A 25,124-nucleotide genomic window follows, 5' to 3' on the forward strand; every position below is an offset into this window, starting at 1 on the left:
TCCCTTTGGTAACTGTTAGTCCATTCTTGGGTTCTATGATCGTGCTGCTGTTTTGTTCCTTCAGTTTTTCCTTTGCTCTTATACTCCAGAGATGAGTGAAATCATTTGGTACTTGTCTTTCTCCGCCTCGCTTATTTCACTCAGCATAATATCCTCTAGCTCCAAGCATGTTCTTGCAAATGGTAGGATTTGTTATCTTCTTATGCCTGAATTATATTCCACTGTACATACATTCATCTACGGATGGACAAGTAGGTTGTTTCCATTTCTTGGCTGTTGTAAATAGTGCTGCGATAAAGATAGGGCTACATCTGTCTTTTTCAAAACGGGTTGCTGCATTCGTAGGGTAAATTCCTAGGAGCGGTATTGGTGGGTCAAAAGGTATTGCTACTTTGAGCTTTTTGAGGAACCTACATATTGCTTTCCACAGTGGTTGGATGAATTTATATTCCCACCAACAGTGCAGGAGGGTTCCCTCTCTCCACATCCTTGCCAACATTTGTTGTGGTTTGTCTTTTGGATGGTGGCGATCCTTAGTGGTGTGAGGTGATATCTCATTGTGGTTTTAATTAACTTTTCTCTGATGACAAGCGATGTGGTGCATCTTTTCATTTGTCTATTGGGCATCTGAATTTCTTCTTTGGACAACTGCCTGTTCAGATTCCCTGCCCACATTTTTATTGGAATATTTGCTTTCTGTTTGTTGAGGTGTGTTAGCTCTTTATACATTTCGGATGTCAACCCTTCATCGGATCTGTAATTTATGAATATATTCTCCCATACTGGACGATGCCCTTTTGTTCTGTTGGTGGTGCCTTTTACTGTGCAGAAGCTATTAAGCTGGATATAGTCCCATTTGTTCATTTTTGCTTTTCTTTCCCTGGAGAGATATGTTCACGAAGAAGTTGCTCATGTTTATGTCCAAGATATTTTCGACTGTCCTTCTGTAAGATTTTTATGGTTTCATGGCTTCCGTTCAGGGGTTCAGTCAATTTTGAATTTACTTTTGTGTATGGGGTTAGACAATGATCCATGTTTCCTCCTTTTTTGCAGCCATCACCTCCGGCCTTGGAGCAGTGCCGCAGACCACCACCTGTGGGACCAGTTCTTCAGGGTATGGCAGCACCATCTCAGCGCCCTTCACATTCAGGGTGTCAGCAGGCCCCACTGGCAGTGGGGGCTTTGGGACAAGCATGGCTGCCCCCCACAGCAGCTCCACCACTGGGGCATTTGGCTCTGCGTCAGAACAGAGTGGGAGAACTGGTCTCAAGAACCCTTTCTGGGGAGCCTTAAATCCAAACTCCCTGGGTGCAGCTGGCAAGAGCAAACCCTCTGGTTTCCATGTGGCTGGCACACATCAGAACATGCCCAGGATTTCAGGTGAGATTTGCAATGGGATTGGTCTGCAGTGCCAGGCACTGTCTTAAGTGCTGACACAGTCTCCGCTTTCAGAGCTGTATTCTGTGGTGAAGATTTAGATGTTATCACAGAAGTTATCTGCAAACAGCGTCAGGTAGCAGTGTACCTCAAGACCGGAGGATCTATTTAGGTAGTCAGCAGCAGCCTTTCTGAGACAACAGCAAACTGAGGCCATGGCCGCAGTTCCAGAGTTGGGAGCAAGGACAGCAGCTGTGTGTGAGTGTGTTGCTGGCACAGGAGTAAAGGCCCGAAGGCAGAGATGCGCTCATGTTTTCATGAGCAGAGAAGAGCCAGGTGTGGCTAGAGGTTTAAAAAGGAAAGTGGGATAAAATGACATTAAGAGACAGGCAGAAAAGAAGATCATTCATGGCCTTTTAAAATGTTTTTTTTTTGGTATCAGTCTACAATGACATGCAGATCATTATGTTTACTACCCTTCCACCTTCACCAAATGACCCCCCATACCGCATTACAGTCACTGTGCATCAGTGTACTGAGGTTCTGTAGAATCACTACTTGTCCTCTCTGTGTTCCTAAGACCTTCCCATGTCCCATCCCCTACATTATACATGCCAGTCATAAGGCCCCTTTACTTTTTCCCACCCTTATCTCTCCCTACCCACCCATCATCCTCAGTCCCTTTCCCTTTTCTAACTGTTAGTTCACTTTTGGGTTCTGTAATTCTGCTGCTCTTTTCTTCCTTCAGTTTTGCTTTGTTCTTATGCTCCACATATGAGTGATATCATTTGTTACTTGTCTTTCTCCACCTGGCTTATTTCACTGAGCATAGTCCCCTCTAGCTCCATCCATGTTGTTGCAAATGGTAGAATTTGTTTTCTTCTTATGGCTGAATTATATTCCATTGTGCATGCATTCATCTACTGATGGACACGTAGGTTGTTCCCATTTCTTCGGTGTTTTAAATAGTGCTGTGATAAAAATAGGGCTGCATATGTCTTTTTCATACTGGGCTGCTGTATTCCTAGAGTAAATTCCTAGGAGCAGTATTCCTGTGTCAAATGGAATTTCTATTTTGAGCTTTTTGAGGAACTTCCATATTGCTTTCCACATGGTTCAACGATTTTACATTAGCACGACCATCATACGAGGTTCCCCTACTTCCACATCCTCTCCATCATTTGTTGTTGTTTGTGTTTTGGATGGCGGCGATCCTTACTCGTGTGAGGTGATATCTCATTGTGCTTTAATTTGCATTTCTCTGATGGCAAGCAATATTGCGCATCCTTTCATGTGTCTACCTGCCATCTGACGTTCTTCTTTGGAGAACTGCCTGTTCAGCTCTCCTGGCCATATTTTATTGCAATATTTGCTTTTTGTTTGTTGAGATGTGTTATCTCTTTATATATTTTGGATGTCAACCCTTTATTGGATCTGTCATTTATGAATCTATTCTCCCATACTGTAGGATGCCCTTTTGTTCTGTTGGTGGTGCCCTTTACTGTACAGAAGCTTTTAAGCTTGATATCGTCCCACTTGTTCATTTTTGCTTTTCTTTCCCTTGCCTGGGGAGATATATTCATGGAGAAGTCACTCATGTTTATGTCCAAGAGACATTTGCCTCTCTTTCTCTAAGAGTTTTATGATTTCATGGCTTACATTCAGGGGTTTGATCTGTTTGGAATTTACTTTTGTGTATGGGGCTGGGCATTGATCCATGTTTCCTCCTTTCTTGCAGCCATGAACTCGCGCGTTGGAGCCGTGACCCAGACCACCAGCTACTGGACCAATACATCAGTGTTCGGCAGCACCATCTCCTCGCCCTTCACATCCAGGGTGTCAGCAGGCCCCACTGGCAGCGGGATCAGCATGGCTGCGCCCCACAGCAGCTCCACCTCTGGGGCATTAGGCGTTGGGTCAGGACGGAGTGGGAGAACTGGTCTCAAGAACCCTTTCTGGGGAGCGTTGAAACCGAGCTCCCTGGATGCAGCTGGCCAGAGCACACCCTCTACCTTCCACCTGGCCGGCACAGCTCAGGACACGTCTGGGATTGCAGGTGAGATTTGGAATGGCCTTGATCTGCAGTGCAAGGCACTGTTTTAAGTGCTGACACAGTCTCTGCTTTTGGAGCTGTGTGCAGTGGTGAAGATTTAGATGTTATTACAGAAGTTATCCATAAACAGCATCAGGTAGCAGTGTAACTCAAGACCCGAGGAGCTGTTTAGGTAGTCAACGGCAGCGTTTCTGACACAATAGCAAACTGAGGCCATGGCCGCAGTTCCAGAGTTGGGAGCAGGGACAGCGACTGTGTGTGAGTGTGTTGCCGGCACAGGAGTAAAGGCCCGAAGGCAGAGATGCGCTCATGTTTTCATGAGCAGAGAAGAGCCAGGTGTGGCTACAGGTTAAAAAAGGAAAGTGGGATAAAATGACATTAAGAGACAGGCAGAAAAGAAGATCATTCATAGCCTTTTAAAATGTTTTTTTTTGTTTTGGTATCACTCTACAATGACATGCAGATCATTATGTTTACTACGCTTCCCCCTTCAGCAAATGACCCCCCCATACCCCATTACAGTCACTGTCCATCAGTGTTCTGAGGTACTGTAGAATCACTACTTGTCCTCTCTGTGTTGCTCAGACCTTCCCGTGCACCCACTATATTTTACATGCCAATCATAAGGCCCCGTTTCTTTTTCCCAACCCTTATCCCTCCCTACCCACCCATCCTCCTCAGTCCCTTTCCCTTTGGTAGCTGTTAGTTCATTTTTCGGTTCTGTAATTCTGCTGCTCTTTTCTTCCTTCAGTTTTACTTTCTTCTTATGCTCCACATATGAGTGATATCATTTGTTAGTTGTCTTTCTCCACCTGGCTTATTTCACTGAGCATAGTCCCCTCTAGCTCCATCCATATTGTTGCAAATGGTAGGATTTGTTTTCTTCTTATGCCTGATTTACATTTCATTGTGCATACATTCAGCTACTAATGGACACATAGGTTGTTTCCATTTCTTGGCTGTTGTAAATAGTGCTGCGATAAACAGAGGGGTGCATATGTCTTTTTTATACTGGGCTGCAGCATTCCTACAGTAAATTCCTAGGATCGGTGTTCCTGTGTCAAACGGTTTTTCTATTTTGAGCTTTTTGGTTAACCTCCATATTGCTTTCCTCAATGGTTCAATGATTTTACATAACCACGATCATCATACGAGGTTCCCCTTTCTCCACATCCTCGCCAACATTTGTTGTTGTTTGTGTTTTGGATGGTGGCGATCCTTACTCGTGTGAGGCGATATCTCATTGTACTTTAATTTGCATTTCTCTGATGGCAAGCGATATTGCACATCCTTTCATGTGTCTAGCTGCCATCTGACGTTCTTCTTTGGAGAACTGCCTGTTCAGCTCTCCTGGTCATTTTTTTATTGCAATATTTGCTCTTTGTTTGTTAAGGTGTGTTAACTCTTTATATATTTTGGATGTCAACCTTTTATCGGATCTGTCATTTATAAATCTATTCTCCCATACTGTAGGATGCCCTTTTGTTCTGTTGGTGGTGCCCTTTACTGTACAGAAGCTTTTAAGCTTGATATCGTCCCACTTGTTCATTTTTGCTTTTCTTTCCCTTGCCTGGGGAGATATATTCATGGAGAAGTCACTCATGTTTATGTCCAAGAGACTTTTGCCTGTCTTTCTCTAAGAGTTTTATGGTTTCATGGTTTACATTCAGGGGTTTGATCCATTTGGAATTTACTTTTGTGTATGGGGCAAGGCAATGATCCATGTTTCCTCCTTTCTTGCAGCCATGACCTCGGGCTTTCGAGCCGTGACCCAGACCAGCAGCTGCGGAACCAATACATCAGTGTTCGGCAGCACCATCTCCTCGTCCTTCACATCCAGGGTGTCAGCAGGCCCCACTGGCAGTGGGCTGAGGATGGCTGCGCCCCACAGCAGCTCCACCTCTGGGGCTTTTGGCGTCGGGTCAGGACGGAGTGGGAGAACTGGTCTCAAGAACCCTTTCTGGGGAGCGTTGAAACCGAGCTCCCTGGATGCAGCTGGCCAGAGCACACCCACTACCTTCCACCTGGCCGGCACACCTCAGGACACTTCTGGGATTGCAGGTGAGATTTGGAAAGGCCTTGGTCTGCAGTGCAAGGCGCTGTTTTAAGTGCTGACAAAGTCTCTGCTTTTGGAGCTGTAAGCTGTGGTAAAGATTTAAATGTTATTACAGAAGTTATCCATAAACAGCGTCAGGTAGCAGTGAAACTCAAGACCGGAGGAGCTGTTTAGGTAGTCAGCGGCAGCGTTTCTGACACAATAGCAAACTGAGGCCATGGCCGCAGTTCCAGAGTTGGGAGCAGGGACAGGGCTGTGTGTGAGTGTGTTGCCGGCACAGGAGTAAAGGCCCGAAGGCAGAGATGTGCTCATGTTTTCATGAGCAGAGAAGAGCCAGGTGTGGCTAGAGGTTTAAAAAGGAAAGCGGGATAAAATGAAATTAAGAGACAGGCAGAAGAGGAGATCATTCATGGCCTTTTAAAATGTTTTTTTTTTTTGGTATCAGTCTACAATGCCATGCAGGTCATTATGTTTACTAGGCTTCCCCCTTCAGCAAATGACCCCCCATACCCCATTACAGTCACTGTCCATCAGTGTTCTGAGGTACTGTACAATCACTACTTGTCCTCTCTGTGTTGCTCAGACCTTCCCGTGCACCCACTACATTTTACATGCCAATCATAAGGGCCCGTTTCTTTTTCCCAACCTTTATCTCTTCCTTCCCTCCCATCCTCCTCAGTCCCTTTCCCTTTGTAAGTGTTAGTTCATTTTTCGGTTCTGTAATTCTGCTGCTCTTTTCTTCCTTCAGTTTTTCTTTGTTCTTATGCTCCACATATGAGTGAAATCATTTGTTAGTTGTCTTTCTCCACCTGGCTTATTTCACTGAGCATAGTCCCCTCTAGCTCCATCCATGTTGTTGCAAATGGTAGGATTTGTTTTCTTCTTATGGCTGAATTATAGTCCATTGTGCATACATTCATCTACTGATGGACATGTAGGTTGTTTCCATTTCTTGGCTGTTGTAAATAGTGCTGCGATAAACAAAGGGGTGCATATGTCTTTCTCATACTGGGCTGCTGCATTCCTAGAGTAAATTCTTAGGAGTGGTATTCCTGTGTCAAATGTTATTTCTATTTTGAGCTTTTTGATTAACCTCCATATTGCTTTCCACAATGGTTGAACGATTTTACATTACCACGACCATCATAGGAGGTTCCCCTTCTTACACATCCTCGCCATCATTTGTTGTTGTTTGTGTTTTGGATGGCGGCCATCCTTACTCATGTGAGGTCATATCTCATTGTGCTTTAATTTGCATTTCTCTGATGGCAAGCGATATTGCGCATCCTTTCATGTGTCTACCTGCCATCTGACGTTCTTCTTTGGAGAACTGCCTGTTCAGCTTTCCTGGTCATTTTCTTATTGCAATATTTGCTTTTTGTTTGTTAAGGTGTGTTAGCTCTTTATATATTTTGGATGTCAACCCTTTATCGGATCTGTCATTTATGAATATATTCTCCCATACTGTAGGTTGCCCTTTTGTTCTGTTGGTGGTGCCCTTTACTGTACAGAAGCTTTTAAGCTTGATATCGTCCCACTTGTTCATTTTTGCTTTTCTTTCCCTTGCCTGGGGAGATATATTCATGGAGAAGTCACTCATGTTTATGTCTAAGAGACTTTTGCCTGTCTTTCTCTAAGAGTTTTATGGTTTCATGGCTTACATTCAGGGGTTTGATCCATTTGGAATTTACTTTTGTGTATGGGGCAAGGCAATGATCCATGTTTCCTCCTTTCTTGCAGCCATGACCTCGGGCTTTCGAGCCGTGACCCAGACCAGCAGCTGCGGAACCAATACATCAGTGTTCGGCAGCACCATCTCCTCGCCCTTCACATCCAGGGTGTCAGCAGGCCCCACTGGCAGTGGGCTGAGGATGGCTGCGCCCCACAGCAGCTCCACCTCTGGGGCTTTCGGCGTCGGGTCAGGACGGAGTGGGAGAACTGGTCTCAAGAACCCTTTCTGGGGAGCGTTGAAACCGAGCTCCCTGGATGCAGCTGGCCAGAGCACACCCTCTACCTTCCACCTGGCCGGCACACCTCAGGACACTTCTGGGATTGCAGGTGAGATTTGGAAAGGCCTTGATCTGCAGTGCAAGGCGCTGTTTTAAGTGCTGACACAGTCTCTGCTTTTGGAGCTGTAAGCTGTGGTGAAGATTTAGATGTTATTACAGAAGTTATCCATAAACAGCGTCAGGTAGCAGTGAAACTCAAGACCGGAGGAGCTGTTTAGGTAGTCAACGGCAGCGTTTCTGACACAATAGCAAACTGAGGCCATGGCCGCAGTTTCAGAGTTGGGAGCAGGGACAGCGGCTGTGTGTGAGTGTGTTGCCGGCACAGGAGTAAAGGCCCGAAGGCAGAGATGCGCTCATGTTTTCATGAGCAGAGAAGAGCCAGGTGTGGCTAGAGGTTTAAAAAGGAAAGCGGGATGAAATGACATTAAGAGACAGGCAGAAGAGAAGATCATTCATGGCCTTTTAAAATGTTTTTTTTTTGGGTATCAGTCTACAATGACATGCAGGTCATTATGTTTACTAGGCTTCCCCCTTCAGCAAATAACCCCCCATACGCCATTACAGTCACTGTCCATCAGTGTACTGAGGTACTGTAGAATCACTACTTGTCCTCTCTGTGTTACTCAGACCTTCCCGTGCCCCCCCTAAATTATACATGCCAATCATAAGGGTCCGTTTCTTTTTCCCAACCTTTATCCCTCCCTTCCCTCCCATCCTCCTCAGTCCCTTTCCCTTTGTAAGTGTTAGTTCATTTTTGGGTTCTGTAATTCTGCTGCTCTTTTCTTCCTTTAGTTTTTCTTTGTTCTTATGCTCCACATATGAGTGAAATCATTTGTTAGTTGTCTTTCTCCACCTGGCTTATTTCACTGAGCATAGTCTCTTCTAGCTCCATCCATGTTGTTGTATATGGTAGGATTTGTTTTCTTCTTATAGCTGTATTATATTCCATTGTGCATATGTATCACATCTTTTTTATCCATTCATCTACTGATGGACATATAGGTTGTTTCCATTTCTTGGCTGTTGTAAACAGTTCTGCAATAAACATTGGTGCCTGTGTCTTTTTCACACGGAGCTGCTGTATTCCTAGAGTAAATTCCTAGGAGCGGTATTCCTGTGTCAAGTGGTATTTCTATTTTGAGCTTTTTGAGGAACCTCCATGTTGCTTTCCACAATGATTGAACGATTTTACATTACCACGACCATCATAGGAGGTTCCCCTTTCCCCACATCCTCCCCAACATTTGTTGTTGTTTGTGTTTTGGATGATGGTGATCCTTACTGGTGTGAGGTGATATCTCATTGTGGTTTTAATTTGCGTTTCTCTGATGACAAGCAATGTGGCGCATCTTTTCATGTGTCTATTTGCCATCTGAATTTCTTCTTTGGAGAACTCTCTTTTCAGCTCCCCTGCCCATTTTTTAATTGTATTATTTGGTTTTTGTTTGTTGAGCTGTGTTAGCTCTTTATATATTTTGGTTGTCAGCCCTTTATCAGGTCTTTTATTCATGAATATATTCTCCCTTACTGTAGAATGTCCTTTTTTTCTGTTGGTTGTGTTCTTTTCTGTACAGAAGCTTTTAAGCTTGATGTAGTCCCATTTGTTCTTTTCTGTTTTTGTTTCCCTTGCCTGGGGAAATATGTTTATGAAGAAGTTGCTCATGTTTATGTCCAAGAGATTTTTGCGTGTTTTTTTCTAAGAGTTTTATGGTTTCATGACTTAGATTCACGTCTTTCATCCATTTTGAATTTACTTTTGTGTATGGGGTTGGACAATGATCCATGTTTCCTCCTTTTTTGCAGCCATCACCTTGGCCTTTGGAGCTATGTCCCTCACCACCAGCAGCGGGACCTGTAGGTCAGTCTTTGGCAGCACCACCTCATCGCCTTTTACATCCAGGGTGTCAGCAGGTCCCGCTGGCATTGGGGGCTTTCGGATGAGCATGACTGCGCCCCACAGCAGCTCCACCACTGGGACATTCGGCGTTGGGTCTGTACGTAGTGGGAGAACTGGTCTCAGGAACCCTTTCTGGGGAAGGTTGAATCCAAACTCCCTCGATGTGGTTGGCCAGAGCACCCACCCTCTATCTTTCACATGGCCAGCACATGTCAGGACACATCTGAGATTGCAGGTAAGATTTGGATATGGAATTTTAAAATATTGTCCTGGAATGTTTGAATATTCCCCAGAGAAAGGACAGTACCTCAGCATAACCCATGGCTTTATTGTGTTAATCATGCAGGCCCACCTTATTTTTTTGACTTAACCTACATGCTGTTTTTTTTTCTCCTTTGGCCCTATTCAAGTAGTTTGCAATCTGGGCGATTAAAAATGGCAAGCAAGCCCAGCATAAACAACATAGTCACAGGCAGGAAGGATTTCATCTTAAAAATAAGATTGTGTTTTAATACCCAGGAAGTTAAGAAGTAAGATTCTTAACTTACTCTTTAGCAAACAGACAATATCTCAGCCCACCCTGGGGGCGCACCCCCAGGCAGTCTTGTTTGATATGCTCCCAGACCAAGAAGGCTCAGCTCCCAGGGAGAAATCACAGCAGGAAGTTGCTTGTGTTAAGTTAGTTCTAAGTATTATTCAAAGACCACCCAACAGGTCTGCAACACCAGCCCTTAGTCACATTTCTGAAGAATCCTTATAAGGAGGAACCCCCAAGCTGTCAGGGCGCTCCTCTCCCTGATGTCGCCTGCACTTTCTAAGTGCATAACCTTTTCACTTTAAACTTTCTTTTCAACCTTTCAGGGTGCTGTCTCTCTCTGAAGTTGCCTGCACTTTTTCTGTAAGCACTTTAAATAAAACTTTTCCTCTGCTTCACTGCTGTGTCTCTGCCTTTTGATTCTTTTTTGTGGTGGAGACAAGGACCAAGGAAAATAGACAATGCTACCCCAATAACCCCACCCCATCTTCAAGGAATATCCAGGTCACCCTGACTAGAGAGACTTGTGGCTTACCAAAGGTTCCAGGTGCAGCAAAGCCCTGGGCAGGTGCTGAGGACACCACAGAGGAGAGGCTGCTGCCCGATGCACCTACCCCAGGGGTGTTCTGACCAAAGGTGGGTGTGGATGTGCCTAGAATGAAGAGACTGCAAAGAACTGTGAAAACTAGACCCACAAGCAGAAGGTGTCAAAGAAGGCGGTAATGAACTGGGGGGAGGTCTGCTTGCAAACGCATCCCCACAGGATCCCTTAGCCCACACCGCTATCCAGCTCACCCTTGGTAAGGAAGCACATGGGTGACTGGGTCCTAAACCCTGTGCTCCAGGTGAGCCTGCCCCCCCCACCACTGCAGCAGAGCCCGAGCTGTCCTTTGGCCACCTGAGGAGAACCTTTGCACTCCCTTGGGCACCACAACTCAGCTGAGGGGGACACTGAGTGGACCTCTCTTCTATCAGGACTAACGTTATGTCTCCTCCCCGTTTGCCTGCCACCTCTCTACTTCACCGCAGCCCCACCCCACAGTCAGCCCCCATCCTCCCAGAGGCCCACTCGAACTCGGTCTCCTGCACATGCTTGCCCTCATGGAGTCTCCTGCCCAGTGCTGGGCTACCCTCCACAGCAGTTCTCTGGGAAGGTCCTCTCACATGTAACTGTATCTCTCTAGGCCTGAGGTGGGGAGGGTGCCCCCCGAGGTGCTGACCTTGCAATGTACTCTTCCCCCACACCCAACCTCAGGGGGTCACACCTTATCACAATCCGGAACTGCTCTTGCCCCCAGATCTCTGCTGCGAGCACAGTACTGTCCCTGCTCCCGTGCCAACCGCACCCACTCCAGATCGTCTGCCTCATCAGGGCCTGTAGTCAGCCCCCTGCTCCTCTTGCTCCCTGTGCCATTTAACCAGGTTGGGTTTACTCTCTATCCACTGATTTTAGGTTCACACCTCAAGACTGAATGTTGCTGGGCAGACACAACTGTGCTGACTGGCCTTGCTTCAAATTCCTAACCACAATTTCCCAGACTTCAGAACTGCCCGGCACAGCTCTCACACGTCGTTTTATCCCCCTCTCCAAAATGACTACTGAGCGAGGCCCTTCTTGGTACACATCTCCTCCTAACCCGCGCCAAGGAGCTCTTATATTCAGTGAGGAAAACGGAATCTACCAGGGCCCAAACTACTTATCATGCATCTTCCACATGGCAAATAAAATCACTTCCTTCTGCCTGAAATTCTATAGTGACTTCCATTAGTATTTTAACAAAAACATTTAAAAAGGCCATGAAAGAGAATGATGAAGGAGATATCTAAGCTGGCCTGTGCATACAGTAAAACAACAAATTGGACTGGATCCATACTGTTGGAACTCAACCAAGAATTAGGAGAAGTGCAAACTGTAGCACTCCAAAATCTTACAACCACAGACTATTTACTGTTAAAAGAACATATGGGATGTGAACAGTCCCCAGGAATGGGTTGTTCTAATTTATCTGAATTCTCTCAGACTGTTCAAGTTCAGTCGGACAATATCCACCATATCATAGATAAGTTTTCACAAATGCCTAAGGTGCCTAACTGGTTTTCTTGGTTTCACTGGAGATGGCTGGTAATTACAGGTATGCTTTGGTTAGGTAACTATATTCCTATTATGTTAATGTGTGTGCATAATTTAATTAGTAGTTTAAAACCTATCCATACTGAAGTTACTCTACAAGAAGATATGTCAAAGAAATAATCAATCTTCCCAGGTTTTCTTCCACCTGCTACTTCTATAGCTTTTCTTCTTCCTTCCTAATTACAACCCTTAAATAGAATTTGTGCCTCATATCAAATTTACTGAGTATCATAATTCTTCCAAGTGGTAAAGACACCTCAAGACAAATGCTGGGCATAGAAGCCACAGGGCATAAATACGCAAAGAAGTAAAAAGCTAACCTTTTCAAACAATAAGGCTTCTCTCTCACTTACCAACTTCACATTTCCCTGTATGGCCCCGGAAGATGACTGGTTAGCCAGAGACGGGTAAGATTCCTCAAGGGAGGAACAACCTAAGACAGGCACAGTCGCAGGGGGGTCATCAGGTGAGAAATTGGGGATCAACAGAGGTGAGGCTTAGAACCTCACCCCCCCTGTTCTGAGAGAAATCTTCTGCATACATGGATGTTTATTGCCCTCGTCTAGCTCAGATTAACACATAGTCTACAGGCACACAACTGATCATCTACATTTGCTCTCTTACAACACTAAACTCTGTTTTCTACCTTTATCTCGTATCTACCTACCACTTCAGCATTTTATTAAAAATAATAATAATAGAGAAATGTGGTATCCACATATAAATCAAGTTTAAAAATCAAATGAGTATTCATATTTGAACTGTTTATAGTTCATAATGCATGAACAAAACCGAAAGCTTCTGTGATGACTGCCCTTGCACTGTTCACCATGTAACTTATTCACTATGTAAGAATTTGTACTCCATGTAAGAACTTGTTTGTTATGCATCATAAGATTGGAGACTGATAAAAATTAGGCTTGGGGTGGATTAATGATTGTGCATTGAGTATTGACCCCCCTATACAGAAATTTATTGTTGTTAACAACTATTTGATCAATAAATATGAGAGATGCCCTCACAAAAAAAAAAAAAAAAGGCCATGAAAGATCTTCCTTTCTGCTGTCTCTTAATGTCAATTTATCCCACTTTCCTTTTTAAACCTCTGGCCACAGCTGGCTCTTCTCTGCTCATGAAAACATTAGGCTTGTGTCTGCCTTTGGGCCTTTGCTCCTGTGCCTGCAACGTCCTCAACCCCAGCCGCTGTCCCTGCTCCCAACTCTGGAACTATGGCCATGGCCTCCGTTTTCTATTGTCTCAGAAAGGCTGCCACTGACTAACTAAATAGCTCCTCCGGTCATGAGTTACACTGCTACCTGACACTGTTTACAGATAACATCTGTGATAATATCTCTCTCTTCACCACAGCATACAGCTCCTAGAGCGGAGACCGTGTCGGCACTTAAAACAGCACCTGGTACTGCAGACCGAGCTGGTGCAGGCCATGCTGCTCATGCTGTTTGACAAGGTCCAGGCACGAGGAGGAATCCTGAAAACAGGAAACCTCATAGGTGGCCCCTGCTAATTCCCACACTTATTTTTGCAGTTATGATGTTGGTGATTGGGCTCATATATGGGAAATCTTATGTACTTAAGATTTATTCATCTTTAGTAAATAACATAACCCAAAATATTGATCAAAGCAGCAATTCCGGAGATGAAAGCAGTGTTATGGGACCAACTGTTCCAGGCATACTGCCACAAATAAGTGAGGCAGAACAGCCCAGGCCTCTCTTAAAACTAGATGCAGTTTGTCCTCCCCTTTGTAACAATTCAAACATGACTAACGGGGATTTCTTTAGAATATTGGCAGAGAAGGAGTTATGGGAACCTAGGCCATGGAAAAACCCATTCTCCCAAGAAACATATGAAACAGCAAAGTAATAAAGATTAATAGTCCCCACTGCCCAGAGCCCCCCTTATGTTGCTTATTATATTAGAAGACACCTCTGGTAACCCCCTCATAGGAAGAATTTATGATCAAAATAAAATTATATTGACAAATATCCCATATATAAAAGTTTATGATAAATTTATAAAATATTATTATATTAATAGTAAGGTAGTAAGAGCAGATTTAGTGTTATTATATAAAGGATAAAGAGGACTGCAAGGCCCTGGTGCCTGTTGATGCAGGAGGAAAGGTGTAAACATCTGAAATTGTGGAATGAATATTATAAAAAAATAAGCTGTTTTTATTGTATTCATAGGAATGTTAAGGAATGGGTGATAGGAGTACCGTCCCTAGATTTCAGATGTAAGCCTCAACCCACATGTGTCGGATAGGATTTAATTAATAATATAGTTACAGTTAATAACCAAAAGACATATAGCTTGCATTTTATATAACCTGCTTAAACTTTATATAGCCTTAGACACATATCTAAAAGTCTATATAATCTTACATGCTTAAAGTAAAAATCATAGCCCACACGCTTAACCCACACGCTGTCTTATGCCATTTTCTGTTTAGCACCTAGCATGTAGCTTACATGAATTACTAGTCACAATAGACTAGGGGAAAGTTAAAAATTAAATGTTAAATGGCTACTATTAGAAGAAATAATGATATTTACTTAAGGGTAATAAGCTGAAATTATGTAAACTGACAGAAAAAGGAATGTATTATTCATAATTTTAAAAAATGTTCAACATTATGAAAACTGTAAAAAGATACAAAAATAAAGACCCTGCTGCTTGATGTCAGGAGATGTTACAACTTTAATTGGGTGTTTTGTCTCCTCATTCATCTCACTCGCTGACGCTGTCCTTTCCTTTGTGACCCACACCTCAGCTGGAGCTGGACTCCGGCACCAAGCCCATGCCAAATCAGATGTGCAGACACAGACGTGTTCTGAGGCATGCTGGCCATGTGGAAGGCAAAGGGTGTGCTCTGGCCAGCTGCACCCAGGGAGTTCTTACTCAAGCCACCCCAGAAAGGGGCTGTGCCACCACTGCTCCCACTCTGTCCTCCCCAAAGCTGAATGCCGCAGTGATGGAGCTGCTGTGGGGGGCAGCCATGCTCATCCCAAAGCCCCAACTGTGAGCAGGGCCTGCTGACACCCCAGACATGAAGGGTGATGAGGTGCTGCTGTCAAACACTGAGCTACTGGTCCCACTGCTGGTGGTCTGGGTCGTAGCTCCAAAGCCCGAGGTGGTGGCTGCAAAAGGAAACAGTATCACCATACTCCAGTAAGAATCGCTACCATCCAAAAGACAAACAACAACAAATGTTGGTGAGTTTGCAGACAAAGGGGAACCCTCCTACACTGCTGGTGGGAATGTAAACTAGATCAACCATTGTGGAAAGCAGTATGGAGGTTCCTCAAAAATCTCAAAATAGAAATATAATTTGACCCAGGAATTTCACTTCTAGGAATTTACCCTAAGAATACAGCAGCCCAGTTTGAAAAAGACAGATGCACCAATATGTTTATGGCGGTGCTATTTACAATAGCCAAGAAATGGAAGCATCCTAAGAGTCCATCATTAGACGAATGGATAAAGATGTGGTACACATACACAATGGAATATTATTCACCCAAAAGAAGAAAACAAATCCTACCATTTGCAACAACATGTATGGAGCTAGAGGGGACTATGCTCAGTGAAATAAGCCAGGTGGAGAAAGATAAGTAACAAATGATTTCACTCATATGTGCAGTATAAGAACAAAGTAAAACTGAAGGAAGAAAAGAGCAGCAGAATTACAGAACCCAAAAATGAACTAACACTTACAAAGGGAAAGGGACTGAGGAGGATGGGAGGGAAGTGAGGGATAACGGCAGGGAAAAAGAAAGGTGGCCTTATGATTAGCATGTATAATGTGGTGGGGGGGTGCACGGGAAGGGCTGAGCAACACAGAGAGGACAAGTAGTGATTCTACAGTACCTCAGTACACTGATGGACAGTGACTGTAATGGAGTATGGGGGGGCATTTGGTGAAGGGGGAAGCCTAGTAAACATAATGTTCTGCATGTAATTGTAGACTGATACAAAAAAAAAACATTTTAAAAGGCCATGAATGATCTTCTTTTCTGCCTGTCTCTTAATGTCATTTTATCCCACTTTCCTTTTTAAACCTCTAGCCACACCTGGCTCTTCTCTGCTCATGAAAACATGAGCGCATCTCTGCCTTCGGGCCTTTACTCCTGTGCCAGCAACACACTCACACACAGCTGCTGTCCTTGCTCCCAACTCTGGAACTGTGGCCATGGCCTGTTTCCTATTGTGTCAGAAAGGCTGCCGCTGACTACCTAAATAGCTCCTCCGGTCATGAGTTACACTGCTACCTGATGCTGTTCACAGATAACATCTGTGATAACATCTGTCTCTTCACCACAGCGTATAGCTCTGAGAGCGGAGACTGTGTCGGCACTTAAAACAGTACCTGGCACGGGAGACCGAGCCGATTCCAAATCTCACCTGCAAACACAGATGTGTTCTGAGGTGTGCTGGCCACGTGGCAGACAGAGGGTGTATTCTGGCCAGCAGCACCCTGGGATTTCTAAATCAAGCCTCCTTTGAAAGGTGCTGTACCACCAGTTTTCCGACTCTGCCTTGCCGCAAAGTGGAACGTCCTGGTGGTGGAGCTGCTGTTGGGGGCAGCCTTGCTCATCCCAAAGCCCCCACTGCCAGCAGGGCCTGCTGGAACCCCAGACATGAAGGGCAATGAGGTGGTACTTCATACACTAAGCAACTGATCCTGCTGCGGGTGATCTGGGTCATAGCTCCAAAGCCCGAGGTGGTGGCTGCAAAAGAGGAGGAAACATGGGTCACTGTCTAACCCCATACACAAAAGTATATTCGAAGTGGATCACAGACCTGAATGTAAGTCATGAAACCATAAAAGTCTTAGACAAAAACAGGCAAAAATCTCTTGGACATAAACATGAGCAACTTCTTCACGAACGTATCTACCCAGGCAAGGGAAACAAAAACAAAAATGTACAAATGGGACTATATCAAGCTTAAAAGCTTCTGTACAGTAAAGAACACCATCAACTGAACAAAAGGACATCCTACAGTAAGGGACAATATATTCATAAATGAAAGATCTGATAAAGGGCTGACATCCAAAATATATAAAGAGCTAACACAGCTCAACAAACAAAAACCAAATAATCCAATTAAAAAGTGGGCAGGGGAGCTGAACAGACAGTTCTCCAAAGAAGAAATTCAGATGGCAAATAGACACATGACAAGATGCGCCACATCGCTTGTCATCAGAGAAATGCAAATTAAAACCACAATGAGATATCACCTCACACCAGTAAGGATCACCACCATCCAAAACACAAACAACAACAAATGTTGGCAAGGATGTGGAGAAAGGGGAACCCTCCTATGATGTTCATGGGAATGTAAAATCGTTCAACCATTGTGGAAAGCTATATGGAATTTCCTCAAAAAGCTCAAAATAGAAATACCATTTGACCCAGGAATTCCACTTCTAGGAATTTACCCTAAGAATACAGCAGCCCATTTTGAAAATGACATATGCACCCCTATGTTTATCGCAGTACTATTTACAACAGCCAAGAAATGGAAACAACCTACGTGTCCATCAGTAGATGAATGGATAAAAATATGTGGTACATATGCACAATGGAATATAATTCAGCCATAAGAAGAAAACAAATCCTACCATTTGCAACAATATGGATGGAGCTAGAGGGTATTATGCTCAGTGAAATAAGCCAGGCAGAGAAAGACAAGTACCAAATGATTTCACTCATCTCTGGAGTATAAGAACAAAGGAAAAACTGAAGGAACAAAACAGCAGCAGAATCACAGAACCCAAGAATGGACTAACAGTTACAAAGGGAAAGGGACTGAGGAGGATGGGGGGGAAGGGAGGGATAAGGGTAGGATAAAAGAAAGGGGGCATTATGATTAGCATGTATAATGTGGGGTTTTATGGGGGAGGGCTAGGCTACACAGAGAAGACAAGTAGTGATTCTACACCATCTCACTACGCTGACAGACAGTGACTCTAATGGGGCTTGTGCGGGGTACTTGGTTAAGGGGGGAGCCAAATAAACATAATGTTCTTATGGTAATTGTAGATTGATACCAAAAAGAAATTTTTTTTACATGCCGGAAATGATCTTCCTTTCTGCCTGTCTCTTAATGTCATTTTTATCTCACTTTCCTTTTTAAACCTCTAGCCAAACCTGACTCTTCTCTGCTCATGAACACATAAGCTCGCCTCTGCCTTTGGGCCTTTGCTCCTGTGCCCACAAGGTTCTCACCCCCAGTCGCTGTCCCTGCTCCCAACTCTAGAACTGCAGCCATGGCCTCCGTTTTCTACTGTCTCTGAAAGGCTGCCACTGTCTACCTAAATAGCTCCTCCGGTCATGAGTTACACTGCTACCTGATGCTGTATATTCAATAGATTTTTTCCATTCTGTCCATATGCTTTTCTTCTTCCCAGTATTTACATAATTAATGATCATATCTGAAGTACTATTATGTCACCTGCTTTCTCCCCGAATTCCATTACAATCTAAGTTCTACTACTGCTTATTATAAATTCTATAAATGCATTTAGTTGTCAGGTAATGATCCAATTAAATAAGTGTTTTATAATTTACTGAGCAAGTCTATTACTCAACAGGATGTTTGGATGTTTCCAAGTTTTCTCTGTGTAAGTTATAAAGTCATGACGAACTGATCTGCTGTGTGCTGTGAGGGGAAGGGAAGCTTTTCCTTTGTTACGACACAATTTTAGACTTCATGAACTTACATCTTAGTAGACTGCAGAAGCATTAAGCAGGCAGCATTTCCCTAAAAGGTATTTATCATTATCATAAAAGTTTACTATATGAAGTCTCTCTGTTTTTCTCTTTAGCTTCTCTTTCATATTTCTCAAGTGTCCTTTTGTCAACCATTCCAGTCAAATACCTGAAAACATTTGAAGACAAAAGAAGCACTTAATTACTCACAAATTATTCAATGAAGTTAAGGAAATTTAAAGCCCTTGCAGGGAATTTCAACTTCAGAAAACAACTATTTTAAAGTAAAGGTACCACTGGATAGATGGTGCAATCATGGAAAATTTCTGTGGAAAAGACATTTACATAGTCTCAAATTATCTTCTCCAGGATAACAGGGAAAAAATAACTTTACATTGGAGAATCCTGGCAGACATCACCTTAACCAAGTAATCATGACTAACATCACCAGTAATCAACAAAACATGCCAAATACTGACATTATGTACCCCTGATCGAATGCTCTGATAAGAGTACAACGTATCTTCAGTGATATTTTGCCCAAAATCTATAAACTCAATTTTTTTGTAAAAAGCATCACTCAAACCCAATACAAGAACATATAAAGCCACTGAATAGCACTCTTCAAATGATGATGATCATGAAAGACAAGACTGAGTAAATGTCACAAGTGAGAGGAGAATAAGGAGACTTAACAACTAAATGCAGTGCACACTTCTAGAACAGAAAAACTACATTAGTGGAGAAACTGGTAAAATTCAAGTCAGACCTACATAGTTTAGTTAATTTTGCACCAATGTTAACTTCCTAGTTTTGATGACTGTACTATAGTTATTTAATGTTAACATTAAGGTATGCTGAATGAAAGACAAATAGGAAGCCTATACTGTTTTTGCAACATTTCTCCAAGTCAAATTATTTCAGAATAAAAATTTTTTTAAAAAGCAAATGTAAATACTAAACAAAATTAATTCCAACAGTGTTGTCCAAGAAATTAGGTCTAATACATTTCAATATTTAATATTTTATAAATATTTGTCAAAAAGAGATTATAATTTTTAAATAATTCCTTAGTAATAACTAACCATTCCCTTGCCACAATCTATCCAAATCAAAGCCTTTCTGTTCTGGCCTTCATCTCTATGTGTGCTCTGCAGTCATCTACAGAGCATGCTTCCAACCAACCATAGAAGCCCAGGAAAATGCCAAACAAAATTACAGCCAATAAGCAAAAAATATATTCTTCTAAAATACATAAAGTGGGCCCAACATGTCCATCCATAGAGCCTTAGGTAAGGATTCCTTTTTAATAGCTTCTTTTAGGGTCTGTTGTGGAAATTTTCACAAGTAACCGGCAAGATTACCAACTAAGATTATTTAAAGCAAAACCATGAAGATATGCCCTCTGAATCCTCTGATGATATAGTTTAAAGAAATGGGTCTGATTTAGGAGGGATTAAAAATGAAAGGCCTTATCCTGCAGTAGGGGAGAATATATTTGTAAACAACCCATCTGATAAAGTGTTAACATCGAAAATATATGAAGAACTCATGTGCCTCAACACCCAAAAAACAATAACCCAATTAAAAACTGGGGAAAGGACGTGAACAGACACTTCTCCAAAGAAGAAATACAAAGGACCAGCAGGCACATGCAAAGATCCACATCGCTAATCATAAGGGAAATGCAAATTAAAACCACACTGAGGTATCACCTCACACCAGTCAGGATGGCCACTATCTGAAGACAAGAAATAACAAATGCTGCTGAGGATGTGGAGAAAGGAGAACCCTCCTACACTTTGGTGGGAATGTAAATTGGTGCAATTGCTGTGGTAAACAGTATGGAGGTTCCTCAAAAAACTAAAAATAGAAATACCATTTGACCCAGTAATTTACCCCCCAAAAAAAAACAAAATCCCTGATTTTGAAAGGCATATGCACCCCTATGTTTATTGCTGCACTATTTGCAATAACCAAGGTATGGAAGCAATCTAAGTGTCCATCAATAAAATAAAAGATAGATAAATTTCAATAGAATGAAGGATAGATACATTTATCTAAAGGATAAAGATTTGGTATATATACATAATGGAATATTATTCAGCCATAGAAAGAAAATAAATACTGCCATTTCCAACAACATGGATGGATCTAGAAGGTATTATGCTCAGGGAAATAAGCCAGATAAAGACAAATACCGTATGATTTCACTTATTTGTAGAATATAAAAACAAAGCAAAACAGATGGAACAAAACAGCAGTAGACTCAGACACTGAGAAGTGACTAATGGTTACCAAGCTGGTGGGGAAAGAGGCTGAGGGGGATAAAAGGACACAATAATTCACAATCACAGTATAATTTGGTCAGAATAGTAAAGCATGGAGAACATAGTCAATGATTCTGTAACATTTTTCTACGTTGATCAACAGTAATCACACTAGAGAGGATGAGGATTTAATAATATGCGTAACTGTTGAACCATTGTGTTGTACGTTTGAAACTAAAAGACTGTAAATCAATGATACTTCAATTAAAAAAAAGAAAAGCCTTTTAATTAAAAAGATTTTCAATATTAGAATACTAATATTGAACACACTAAAGTTCAACCATGGTGTTTTCATATCTTCTAATCTTAGCATGTTAGCCAACCACCTATCTTTGATTATAAATTTAAGGAGTTGATGGATTAGAAAAAACTTTCCCCCATGCACCTAATTCAAGAACTGCTTTTCATTACTCCCAAGAAAATTATATTCAAAGCAGACTGACATTTCCTATAATCTAGGATTCTGTATTAGTTTTTATAAAAAAATCTAAAACGCTGCTTTCATAAATCCATTTATGCTCCTGGTGGTGATGACAGAAGATTTTAGAGAAGACCTAAATTCCATCAGAAAATTCTAACAACGATCATACTGCAAAAACTACTTAACATCAGCTTTCCCTACAAGTAATGTCATTTTATTATTAATTTTTCTTAAGTTGGGGTAATCTGTTTTATCCCCTTTGTGTGAATGTTTGCAATGCCCAAAACATTCCATTAAATTAACTATTATTTAACAGAAAATACTTACATTATTTGTCCTCCAATGGTTGACTTGCCAGCATCTAAAAGTAATCATCAACAATGTGTAAACCAGGTGTAAAAGACAAAAACCCCAAATACCAACAATTAAATACACCAACAACTGAAGGCATCATTTAGCTGATATAATTACATCTTGCAACAGCAACTGAAATGATAGGAATTTGGGGCACACACTCTAGCTAGTTACCTTCCTCTTTGTAAAATGAAGCTGCTAAGATGTCCTGCAGCTCAACAATGACTGAGAACTGCTTTACTGATAAAGAAATGAATTTTTGGACAGATTCCTCCCTGACCGTTAGCTCAGAGCACAGCAACAACAGAATATAAATTACCGCAGTGGAGCCTCAGTGGACAGCAAGAGCAGACCAGGACTGAGAGCTCCATTTAGGTGGTCAGCCTGCCTTTCACTCTTAGCAGATACAGGTGTGCCTTTACAAATTTCAAAAGGGTTCTCACTACTAAAAAAGAATAGGGGAAGCCAGAGATAAAGAGAAGAAAAAAGGACACATAATCCTGTATTTTCCTTTCACAATTTTGGGACTAAGTCAGACAGAGAATACCTGAATAAATAAAATAGGGTTTTGTTTTGTGCTAAACCAGCAACCTGACTAGCATCCAGAACTCACTCCAATTAATTTCTTACATTACGCAAAATCAAACTACATAGTAAAGTCAATCCTATAAAGTTAACAGAATAACTGAAGTTCACACAAAAAAATAGGCACATTTTCTAGAATGTTAATTAATAAATGTCATAATATGCTGAGCCATCATCAGTGGTCTAGAGATCAATTATGCATCATAGAAATATACTGTAGCTTATTTTCTTCCAGCTTCTATTCCATTATACAACTGTTAATCGGCCCAACCTTCAAGAATAAAGTGCTGGCAATTTTTTGCCAGCCAAAAAATCAAGTTAAAAGTCAAGACATTTTAGATCAATTCCAGTTTCACTAAACATCTCCAAGTAGCCAAGATGTTCTGTTTGTTGTATGCAGTAACTGGTCATTTCTTATTGCTGTGAATGCAACTTACCCACATGCCCCATGAATACTACATTTACGTGTTCCTTCTTAGGAGCGCCTGGCAGTGCATCCACAGATTTGGGTTCTGGTATCTCCTCTTCCTCCTCCATCATCTCCTGGGCACTTTCCTCTGGGGGCCTTCCACCTCCCAAGGAGCCACCCACTGGCTCTGCTTCACTGGTTTCTTCTTTGTGCTCCCATGATTCTTCTGGGGACATTTCTGTCTCCCCATTTTCTACCGAAATAAGGTATTTTAACTCAGTATTCTGGTAAAATATTTAGAGTCTATACTTTAAAACACAGATGCTTTCAAACAACAAATAGAACTTTGCATATTTAGTTCCACTTTCCAATGTCTAGTGACATATAGGAAAGTATCTTTCACAACAGAAATGGATAATAGATTTCAAGCTGGCTTCACTGCTGACATCAGAGCTCTGACTCAGAGACTACAAGAGATTACTATTTTTATAAAGCTTCATTCCATTAGGACAAACAAAGTGTGAACAGGAGATGTATCATCTGTAACAGCCCAGTAACTCCAGTGTCAAAATGCCCTGACAGTGGAAAAAAGGGAAAGTTTAAAACCAGGACACAGGATTTAGGGGCTCTTTTCTTTTTCCTCTACAAGTAATATCTTTGGTATCAACTTTTTGGAAATATAAAACCCTTAAAAATAAGAAAGTTACAAAAAGGAAGGAAATTTTTCACAAAGTAAATGGAACAAGTATAACTATTTAAACTGACTTTACCATTCTTCCACCCAATTCCTCTATATTGACAACTACTAAATTTATCATGGCATTGTCGATCCAAACACAAAGATTCAATGTCAGCGTTAAATGTAGGCATTACAATAATCATGACACTTACATTTGCACCTTAAATCTTGAGAGTGAAAGAGTGTCATAATACTGTATTAATATGGTCAGAAATTTTCTTACCAACAGGTTCTGAAAGTTCCATGCTAACAGCTGAATTTGAACCTAGACAAGAAATTGAGATATAATATATATTTACAAAACAATATTTAGCTTTATACACTACAGACAACTTAAATGTTTTTTCAATTAGATATTCAAAGAGTCATATTGTAGATGCTTACCTTCACACAACAATTGTTCCTCTTGAGAAAGTTCCACAGGTGCTATTTAATAGAAATAAGTTCTATTAAAAATTGAAAATACACATCCATTTTATTTATGTTCTAAAATACAGTAAAAACATAAATTCAATAACCCAACAAAAATCTCAATAATCCAGACCTAACTAATGGCAACTAACTCAGGTTTTCAAACTATAAGTCTGTTTAACCTACTTCTAAAAATCTGCCAATCACAGCCAATTTTGAAACCTTTTCAGTAACGGAAATGTACTCATAAAAGTATGCTTGTTCTCATATTTTGCTTCAAAAACTTTTCTGTCACAGATATTTAAAGAGTAATCAGCAGCATACACAGATCAGATTAGTAAGATTTTGCTCAACAAAGACACATTACTTCTCTAGTTTCTCTTGGTAGCTGTAGTCAAAGGCTATGATTAGCCCTTTTAAAAATTCTATGATCATACATATTTTATCATCAAGATCCTTGAATAAGTTCTATTCGATACCAAGAAAGTACAAAGGACATTCATATAAAGTCCCTGAAATGTGTATGGGCCCTTATGACATCTCAGAAATGATTAAAATGACACTGGTTTTGTCCCTCTATTAGAATTCTAAGATCAAGAAACAATCCAGTTTACACAATTGTCACACTGAAAATCTACTTATGATATCGCTGAAAGAGATGTATGAGAAATATATACTGATACTTAAATGTTTAAGTTTCTTTTTATATCTGAAAGCCTAATGATACTCTGGTATGAAAGTGCCCTTGCTTTAAAGAATCTCCAAGATGCAAAAAAGACATTGAAGAATTTGAAGTCACATGAATCCTGCACACCAATAAACAGTGAATTCATAATCTGTCAAAGTTATATTTAAACTCACTCCCCTGGAGTGTTAAGACCTGTAAGTCAAGAAAAGTTTTGGGCCCAATCTTCCATAATATGAAGTAGTGAAGAAAGGAGTTTCTTGCCCCTGAAAGGTAAAGGGCAACCAAGATCTCTTGAGAAGTGACATGCTTAGTGTCACTGCTGCAATTGATCCTACACAGTTGTATTTGGATGATCTTAGAATGGAAAGACACCTCAGCCAGCAACATCAGCA

The 25,124-nt window shown here is 41.7% G+C and overlaps 1 protein-coding gene across 3 annotated transcripts in view; it reads right to left on the bottom strand.

The window, feature by feature from the left end:
* LOC118913382 (eukaryotic peptide chain release factor GTP-binding subunit ERF3A-like) overlaps positions 1–24,265 on the bottom strand; it is a 56,144-nt gene extending 31,879 nt beyond the window's left edge. The window contains exons 1-4 of one of the 3 annotated variants that reach the window (XM_057487251.1): positions 24,018–24,265; positions 23,857–23,898; positions 22,923–23,147; positions 21,874–21,907 (exon numbers count right to left, since the gene is read on the bottom strand). In XM_057487251.1, the coding sequence (XP_057343234.1) occupies positions 21,874–21,907; positions 22,923–23,147; positions 23,857–23,878 (281 nt within the window). In that variant the 5' untranslated portion in view covers positions 23,879–23,898; positions 24,018–24,265. Of the gene's footprint in view, positions 1–18,697; positions 18,965–21,873; positions 21,908–22,922; positions 23,148–23,856 lie in introns of those variants that run through there. The other 2 variants (XM_057487252.1, XM_057487250.1) reach the window with 2 other exon arrangements.
* Between the last annotated feature and the right edge of the window lie 859 nt (positions 24,266–25,124).

The sequence above is a fragment of the Manis pentadactyla genome, chromosome 10, assembly GCF_030020395.1.
Source record: "Manis pentadactyla isolate mManPen7 chromosome 10, mManPen7.hap1, whole genome shotgun sequence".
NCBI lineage: Eukaryota > Metazoa > Chordata > Mammalia > Pholidota > Manidae > Manis > Manis pentadactyla.